Raw genomic sequence first — 9,987 nt, forward strand, 5'->3', positions numbered from 1 at the left:
TTCACCGACATTACATTCCTTTTCACACACTCATGCTAGTTGGTGCTCATACTTTTTCACTGTATCATCCATGCTAGTTTATTTTCCCTTTTTATGCTTTCTTCTTGTGTGTTTGATAAACCTTAAGAAAAACAAAAAAAATAGTTGTAGCTTTTTAGCTAGTTTACTTTTCATGCTGTAGTAGTAGTAATTAAAAAGAAAACCCAAAAAGATTTCTCGTTCTTCTTTTGCTTGTTGGGAGCTTTACCATGTAAATAGTTTTGTTTCTTTTCTTTGGGGGTTGAGAGGAGAAGACCATAATGAAAATGTTAAGTGGCTCTCATATGCATTATTGTTGATCTAGCAAAGAGCCCATATTACCTTGTCTTCTCTCTTGAATTGAATGCTTGCAGATTCCAGCACGTGCACAATTATTATTATCCACACTATTCGGTCGTGCAAGTGAAAGGCAATAATGATGATTATATGATGAACTTATTGAGATGAGAAAAGATGGTATGAACTCGACCTCTCTTGTTTTTGTAAATATGATTAGTTCATCATTCCTGATTCAACCTATTATGAATAAACATGTTTGCAATGACAATTAGAGATTATAGTTGCTTATGCCATGCTTAATTAGCTAGGAGCTTATAATGGTTTACCTTGCATGCCAACATGCTAGTAAAATGGTTGTGATGTGGTATGATAGGGTGGTATCCTCTTTTGAACGATTCGAGTGGCTTGACTTGGCACATGTTCACGCATGTAGTTGAAACAAAATCAACATAGCCTCTACGATATTCATGTTCATGGTGCATTATATTCTACTCATGCTTGCATTCGGTGTTGATTAATTTTAATGCATGTTCATGACTGTTGTCGCTCTATAGCTGGTCGCTTCCTAGTCTTTTTCTAGCCTTCACCTGTACTAAGTGGGAATACTGCTTGTGCATCCAATTCCATAAACCCCAAAGTTATTCCATATGAGTCCACCATGCCTACCTATACACGATATCTACCTGCCGTCCCAAGTAAATTTGTATGTGTCAAACTCTAAACCTTCAAATAAACATTTTGTTTTGTATGCTCAAATAGCTCATGTATCAACTAGGGCTGTTTGTATCTTCCATGCTAGGCGGGTTATTCTCAAGAGGAGTGGACTCCGCTCCTCACTCACGAGAAAAGGGCTGGTCACCGGGATGCCCAGTCCCATGCTTTATGCAAATCAAATCAAAATAACTGCAAACAAAACTCCCCCGGGACTCTTGTTAGTTGGAGGCACTCGTTGTTTTGAGCAAGCCATGGATTGATGCTTGTTGGTGAAGGGGGACAAGCAAAGGTTTAAGCTTGGGGGAGTTGATACGTCTCCGTCGTATCTACTTTTCCAAACACTTTTGCCCTTGTTTTGGACTCTAACTTGCATGATTTGAATGGAACTAACCCGGACTGACACTGTTTTCAGTAGAATTGCCATGTTGTTATTTTTGTGCAGAAATAAAAGTTCTCGGAATGACCTGAAAATCAACGGAGAATTATTTTGGAATATATAAAAAATACTGGAAGAAAGATCCATGTCAGGGGGGCCTCCACCTGTCCACGAGGGTGGGGGGCGCGCCCCTGCCTCGTGGGCCCCCTGATGCTCCACCAATCTCAACCTTGACTCCATATATTCACGTTCGAGGGGAAAACTAGAGAGAAGGATTCATCGCGTTTTATGATACGGAGCCGCCGCCAAGCCCTAAACTCTCTCGGGAGGGCTGATCTGGAGTCCATTCGGGGCTCCGGAGAGGGGAATCTGTCGCCATCGTCATCATCAACCTTCCTCCATCACCAATTTCATGATGCTCACCGCCGTGCGTGAGTAATTCCATCGTAGGCTTGCTGGACGGTGATGGGTTGGTGAGATTTATCATGTAATCGAGTTAGTTTTGTTAGGGTTTGATCCCTAGTATCCACTATGTTCTGAGATTGATGTTGCTATGACTTTGCTATGCTTAGTGCTTGTCACTAGGGCCCGAGTGCCATGATTTCAGATCTGAACCTATTATGTTTTCATCAATATATGAGAGTTCTTGATCCTATTTTGCAAGTCTATAGTCACCTACTATGTGTTATGACCCGGCAACCCCGAAGTGACAATAATCGGGACCACTCCCGGTGATGACTGTAGTTTGAGGAGTTCATGTATTCACTATGTGTTAAAGCTTTGGTCCGGTACTCTATTAAAAGGAGGCCTTAATATCCCGTAGTTTCCAATAGGACCCTGCTGCCACGGGAGGGTAGGACAAAAGATGTCATGCAAGTTCTTTTCCATAAGCATGTATGACTATATTCGGAATACATGCCTACATTACATTGATGAACTGGAGCTAGTTCTGTGTCACACTAGGTTATGACTGTTACATGATCGATCGTATCCGGCATAATTCTCCATCACTGATCCAATGCCTATGAGCTTTTCCTATATTGTTCTTCACTTATTTACTTTTCCACTGCTACTGTTACAATCACTATAAAACCCAGAAATATTACTTTTGCTACTATTACCTTTTGCCACCGTTACCACTACTATCATATTACTTTGCTACTAAACACTTAGCTGCAGATATTAAGTTTCCAGGTGTGGTTGAATTGACAACTCAACTGCTAATACTTGAGAATATTATTTGGCTCCCCTTGTGTCGAATCAATAAATTTGGGTTGAATACTCTACCCTCGAAAACTGTTGCGATCTCCTATACTTGTGGGTTATCATTGCACCAGTCCATAAATGGATCGCTGGAGCTTGCACACTTTGTTAGCACTTTTAGGATCAACAAAACCTTCTGGTTGCATCATATACAACTATTCTTTGAGAAATCCATTAAGGAATGCAATTTTGATGTCCATTTGCCAGATTTCATAATCATAAAATGCGGCAATTGCTAACATGATTCGGACAGATTCATCACTACGGGTGAGAAAGTCTCATCGTAGTCAACTCCTTGAACTTGTCGAAAACCCTTCGCAACAAGTCGAGCTTTGTAGATGATGTCGCTTTAAGCTACGTCGGTATTTCCCCAAAGAGGAAGGGATGATGCAGCACAACGGCCGTAGGTATTTTCCTCAGATGTGAAACCAAGGTTATCGAACCAGTAGGAGAACCAAGCAACACAACGTAAACAACACCTGCACACAAATAACAAATACTCACAAGCCGACGTGTAAAAGGGATTGTCAATCCCTTTCGGGTAACGGTGCCAGAAATTGGCAAACGGACGTGACAGAGTTGTAAATATTGATAGATCGAATGCCAAATAAAATAAATTGCAGCAAGGTATTTTTGTATTTTTGGTTTAGTAGATCTGAAAATAAAAGGAAAATAAAATAGATCGCGAAGGCAAATAATATGAGAAAGAGACCCGGGGGCTGTAGGTTTCACTAGTGGCTTCTCTCGAGAAAATTAGCAAACGGTGGGTAAACAAATTACTGTTGGGCAATTGATAGAACTTCAAATACTCATGACGATATCCAAGTAATGATCATTATATAGGCATCACGTCCAAGATTAGTAGACCGACTCCTGCCTGCATCTACTACTATTACTCCACACATCGACCGCTATCCAGCATGCATCTAGTGTATTAAGTTCATGGAGAAACAAAGTAATGCAATAAGAACGATGACATGATGTAGACAAGATCTATCTATGTAGAGATAGACCCCATCGTTTTATCCTTAGTAGCAATGATACATACGTGTCGGTTCCCCTTTTGTCACTGGGATCAGGCATTGTATAGATCGAACCCACTACAAAGCACCTCTTCCCATTGTAAGATAAATAGATCAAGTTGGCCAAACAAAACCCAAATATCGGAGAACAAATACGAGGCTATAAGCAATCATGCATATAAGAGATCAAAGAAACTCAAAAAACTTTCATGGATATAAAAAGATAGATCTGATCATAAACTCAAAGTTCATCCGATCCCAACAAACACACCGCAAAAAGAGTTACATCATATGGATCTCCAAGAGACCATTGTATTGAGAAACAAATGATAGAGAGGACGCCATCTAGCTACTAACTACGGACCCGAAGGTCTAGAAAGAACTACTCACACATCATCGGAGAGGCACCAATGGAAGTGGTGAACCCCTCCGTGATGGTGTCTAGATTGGATCTGGTGGTTCTAGACTCTGCGGCGGCTGGAATTGATTTTCGTCGACTCCCCTAGGGTTTTTGGAATATTGGGGTATTTATAGAGCAAAGAGGCAGTCCTGGGGGTACCCAAGGTGGGCACAACCCACCAGGCCTTAATAACTTGCAAGATCGGATCTAGAACATGAATATAATGGTGATAACATAAACGGTTCAGATCTGAAATCATGTCACCCGGGCCCAAAGTGACAAGTATTAAGCATGACAAAGTCATAGCAACATCAATCTAAGAACATAGTGGATACTAGGGATAAAGCCCTAACAAAACTAACTTGATTACATGATGAATCTCATCCAACTTCTCACCGACTAGCGAGCCTACAAAGGAATTATTCACTCCCGGTAGGGAGCATCATGGAATTGGCGATGGAGAAGGGTTGGTGATGACGAAGAGCGAAGATCCCCCTCTCTGGAGCCCCAAACGGACTCCAGATCTTTCCTCCCAAGAAAGAACAGGGCTTGGCGGCGGCTCCGTCTCGTGGATCGTGATAATTCTTTCTCCTTGATTTTTTATTCGAAAATAGGAATTTTTAGTGTTGGTTTCAGGGTCTGCGGGGCTACTAGGTGGGGACAACCCACCTGGGCGCGCCAGGAGAGGGGGCGCGCCCTGGTGGGTTGTGCCCACCTAGGAGGCCCCTCTTCGGTAGGTCTTGGCTCCAGAAATTCTTATATATTATATAAAAATTCCTCGCAAACTTTCGTTCCATTCTGAGAACTTTTATTTCTACACAAAACAACACCATGGTTGTTCTGCTGAAAACAGCGTCAATCCGGGGTTAGTTTCATTCAGATAATGCAAATTAGAGTCCAAAACAAGAGGAAAAACGTTAGGAAAAGTAGATACATTGGAGACGTATCAACTCCCCCAAGCTTAAACCTTTGCTTGTCCTCAAGCAATTCAGTTGATAAATTGAAAGTGAAAAAGAAAAACTTTTACAAACTCTTTTGCTCTTGTTTGCTTAAATAAGCTTAAACAGCACCCAGGTTTTCAGCCAACATTATACCTAACCATGCCAACAATAACTCTTAAAGACTATAATGACTCATATCAATGACATAATCAGCCAATGAGCAATAATAATGTATCTTAAACGGCAACACGTTGTCAAAACAACCATGATATAATATGAATAGTGGTATCTCGCTAGCCCATTCTGAGAGCGCAAAACATAAATGCAGAGCACCTCCAAAGTTCAAGTGGTGACTGAACATTGTAATTCATGGTAGAAAAGATCCAGTCATGATGCACCCAACATTAGCTACACACAATGCATAAATCATGACAAATGTGCTCTTCTCAGTTTCTGGAGCTTGCTTTAGAAGGTGATGACACAACATAACACTACCAGAGAAAACCCTATACATAGAAGTTTATCAGCAGCGTGGTCTAAAAAGAGGTGCTACTGCTAATTAGTAGTAGCGCGGGTTTTATACCCCTCGCTAATTAGTAGTAGCGAGGGGTATAAACCCGCGTTGCTACGAAGTGGTCTCCACCATTCCCCCGGGACATGCCATAATAGTAGCGAGGGATATAAAACATGCGCTACTACTAAGTAAGTAGCTATAGCGCATGTAAGACCCACATGCTATTACTAAGCATGTCTGCACCATCCACCCCTGCCTGATCCACTCCCACCCCACCACTCTCTCTCTCATCACTAAAAAAACTCTCTCATGAACTCACCTGCTCGTCTCCCCACGATCTTCTTGCCGCCGCCATCACCCACGCCGGCCGCGCGCAACACTCCCCCAAGCTCCCATCTTCCTCCGCTCTAATCCCCATGGAAGCCACCGCCTCCGCCTCCCTCGCGCGGACCCTCGCCTCCTCGCCGCTCCCCCGCGGCTCCCGCCGTGGCCGAGTGCGCGTGGTCGTGGCGCCGGACCGGCGGAGGAGGGGTAGGGCGGTGCTCACCTCGGCGGCCTCGACGGGCAACTACATGGTGCCACCTTCCTCCAAGACCAGCCACCTCGTGCTGCGGTTGTTGGCAGTGGCACAGCGAGTCTCCCAACTCACCACCACCGCTGCTTGCCGTCCGTCCCTCCTCCCGTCTATGGCGGCGGCAACCTCCGACGTCAGCAGGCTCAATGCGGCGGCGGGCAAGAACGACGACGTCGGCCTCCAAGACCCCATCCCGGCCTCGGTTGGAATATGTAGGTACCCACTCCTTCCCCTTCCCCTTCACTTGCTGCTCGCTCTCTTCAAATCTGTTTCTGCATCCTCTGTTAGAACTTGTTTTTCTCCGTTTTTTCGAGATGTGCTAGTCTGTATGAATGTATAATTGGTACGTAGCTCAAAACGAAACATGCAAATGGTTCAATACATTTACGGGCAGCACCGGGATGGCATGGTTGAACGCAAAAAGAAAATGCCATGACTGACAAAACTGAAAAATTAAAGACTTCCTTCCTCGTCCTGGGTGAAAACCATGTGACTGCTTGCACGATGCATCAAACGTAGTATCTGAAACAATATTGTCCTCCTGCCTGCCTGCCTGCAAGTGGACGTTTTGTAATGGCACTACACGCCGTCTCAGACGGCTGTCGCCGGTGGCGAGGTTAAATATTCTTCTTGTGAGCATCCAGCTAAAATGTATTTCAGAACATTTTAGAGTGGAAGAGAAGAGAATTAGGGCATTAGATTCAATTGCAAATATGCTGAATGCAAGTGGATAGAACGTCAATGTTACCCCTAAGAGGAAACAAATGATGCAATGGATTCACTGCACAACTTGTGAATAAGTGCCACCAACTGGGTGATGATGCTGATGGCAAGGCATTGGTAACATGCTTGTAAATGTCAAGGCCGTGAACCCCGTGTCATGACTAACGAAAATGAAAAACGAATCACTTTCCCCCCTTGTATTGGGTCACTACTCACGTGATGCACCAGACGTGCCTGCAAGTCGGCGTTTTGTAATGCCAGTGCATGATGTCTCAAATGCCTGCAAGTGGGTGTTTTTAAAGCCTGCATCGCTAATTGATTTTAATTTCCACCACAGGCTATAGAAAGACGGCTGGTCTAAAGTTTGAACTAAATCCCCATGGAACTTGGCAGCTGGGAGACGAGTAGGATCCTTTCCTTTAGGACACTTGGGGCCTAGTGGTTAACTGCTTGCTCCGTCGACCGATGCTATGTTCGATGCGGCACCGTCATCGTAAACCATCCATCCATTACCAGCAGACCATGGGCAATTTACAATTGATCTTGACTGTCTTTTCACCAGTTAATCAATATTGCCCTGCACTACTTCACTTTGTTAAATTGTTCTGACCGAGCGTCCTCGACATCTTTATCCGTCTGCCAGCGCAACTTCACATTGAGATTCCGTGTAGCCGTCGCATAGGTTCAGATAAATCTGTGGACAGCACAACAGTGCTTTGCTAGTACCTTAGGCCATGTACTTATCGAGAGGTTCATGTGGCAACTGAAATGGCTCCCTATGTATGATTGTAACCTCACGCATTCTCCTCTCCTGATTACTGATGGATTTACATTCCTTTGTCTGTCAGGTACCATGCCAACTGGATGCTCAGCTTCTACGCCCCCGGTGAGCTTCCCCCATTTGCTGAATTCTAAAACTGCTCAAATATGGTTTGTGATCCGAGTGGGTCGATTGATTTGATGTTAATTTGTTTGCTTCACTCTGTTTATTTATGGCTACTACTTGTTCTGAGTCGTGCATCTACACTTGGTGTGACTGATGTGTACATGATCCCAAGCGTGCTGTAGTTTAGCATGGATTGGTGATCTCGTATTGGAGAGTTCAAGGGCACATAGGCAGTGTGCCCTTGTATATCTAATCTGAGCAGTTGATTTCACCTGTAGTGCTTCTACTTGAAATGTGATGATCCACGTGCTAACTGTTTGCTCTTTGTGGTATTCTTGGATTTTGCCCTGTTTCTGGTTAAGATAATATGTTAAATGCAGAATTATCGATCTTCCTTAGTGGATGTCCATGGTTTGATCATGTGTCGGTTCCTACAATGCAAGTGTTGAGCTACGTTCCATTTTTACTATTCAGTGTGATAGTTCTTTCACTTTACTACGTTCCCTCTTAAGGCGGGCCACCTTTTACACTAATAATGAGTTTGTTGCGCATTAATTTAGAAAATGGTGATGTATGGCCTGGTTGAGCTCAAGGTTAATGGAGACAGCAATTGTCAGGTCTACCTACCGGATTCAGTTTTCTATTTACTTTTTGAGAATAGTATATTTAGTATCATTAGTACAGACCTTCTCTACAAGTACTTATCTCTTTCTGGATCATCCTTTTAAGTAGTTTCAGATATTGGCTGATCAATTTTACCGAACTCCTGAACACCATAGATTTGTGCAGCAACAAGTGGTCAATCAGGTTAGTATTGTGAATTCAGGCATTCCATCCCTGATAACCTACAAGTATAGAGGATCGCAACAGTTTTCGAGGGTAGAGTATTCAACCCAAATTTATTGATTCGACACAAGGGGAGCGAAAGAATATTCTCAAGTATTAGCAGCTGAGTTCATTGATATAATGTAGGCATGTATTCCGAACATAGTCATACGTGCTTATGGAAAAGAACTTGCATGACATCTTTTGTCCTACCCTCCCGTGGCAGCAGGGTCCTTACGGAAACTAAGGGATATTAATGCCTCCTTTTAATAGAGAATCAGAACAAAGCATTAACACATAGTGAATACATGAACTTCTCAAACTACGGTCATCACCGGTAAGTATCCCGATTATTGTCACTTCGGGGTTAACGGATCATAACACATAATAGGTGACTATAGAATTGCAAGATAGGATCAAGAACACTCATATATTGATGAAAACATAATAGGTTCAGATCTGAAATCATGGCACTCAGGCCCTAGTGACAAGCATTACGCATAGCAAAGTCATAGCAACATCAATCTCAGAACATAGTGGATACTAGTGATCAAACCCTAACAAAACTAACTCAATTAGATGATAGATCCCATCCAACCCATCACCATCCAGCAAGCCTACGATGAAATTACTCACGCACAGCGATGAGCATCATGAAATTGGTGATGGAGGATGGTTGATGATGACGATGGCAACGGATTCCCCTCTCTGGAGCCCCAAACGGACTCCAGATCAGCCCTCCCGAGAGGTTTTAGGGCTTGGCGGCGGCTTCGTATCGTAAAACGCGATGATTTCTTCTCTCTGATTTTTTTCTCCCCGAAACTCAATATATGGAGGTGGAGTCGGAGTCGGAGAGGCAACAGGGGGCCCACGAGGTAGGGGGGTGCGCCCTAGGGGGGCAGGCGCGCCCCCACCCTCGTGGCAAGGTGATGGCCCCCCTGGCCTTCATCTTTGGCAGGTATTTTTCTTATTTTCTGAAAAGTGTCTCCGTGAAGTTTCAGGTCATTCCGAGAATGTTTGCTCCAGCACATAAATAACACCATGGTAATTCTGCTGAAAACAATGTCAGTCCGGGTTAGTTCCATTCAAATCATGCAAGTTAGAGTCCAAAACAACGGCAAAAGTGTTTGGAGAAGTAGATACGTTGGAGACGTATCAACTCCCCCAAGCTTAAACCTTTGCTTGTCCTCAAGCAATTCAGTTGACAAACTGAAAGTGACAAAGAAAAACTTTTACTAACTCTGTTTGCTCTTGTTGTTTGTAAATATGTAAAGCCAGCATTCAAGTTTTCAGCAAAGATTATAACTAACCACATTCGCAATAACGCATAGGTCTCAAGTTTACTCATATCAATAGCATAATCAACTAACGAGCCATAATAATAAATCTCGGATGACAACACTTTCTCAAAACAATCATAATATGATATAA

The 9,987-nt window shown here is 43.3% G+C and overlaps 1 protein-coding gene across 2 annotated transcripts; it reads left to right on the top strand.

The window, feature by feature from the left end:
* Positions 1-5,812: 5,812 nt before the first annotated feature.
* Positions 5,813-8,669, top strand: LOC125506088. 2 transcript variants are annotated; one of them, XM_048670962.1, is made up of 2 exons: positions 5,813-6,334; positions 7,694-8,669. In XM_048670962.1, the coding sequence occupies exons 1-2, from the start codon at positions 5,965-5,967 to the stop codon at positions 7,804-7,806; spliced, it is 483 nt and encodes a 160-aa protein (XP_048526919.1). In that variant the 5' UTR covers positions 5,813-5,964; the 3' UTR covers positions 7,807-8,669. The 2 variants fall into 2 exon arrangements, with proteins under 2 accessions (XP_048526919.1, XP_048526920.1); XM_048670963.1 differs by having other exon boundaries at positions 5,813-6,338; positions 7,694-8,668.
* The last annotated feature ends 1,318 nt before the right edge of the window (positions 8,670-9,987 follow it).

The sequence above is a fragment of the Triticum urartu genome, chromosome 5 (genome assembly GCF_003073215.2).
Source record: "Triticum urartu cultivar G1812 chromosome 5, Tu2.1, whole genome shotgun sequence".
Classification (NCBI taxonomy): domain Eukaryota; kingdom Viridiplantae; phylum Streptophyta; class Magnoliopsida; order Poales; family Poaceae; genus Triticum; species Triticum urartu.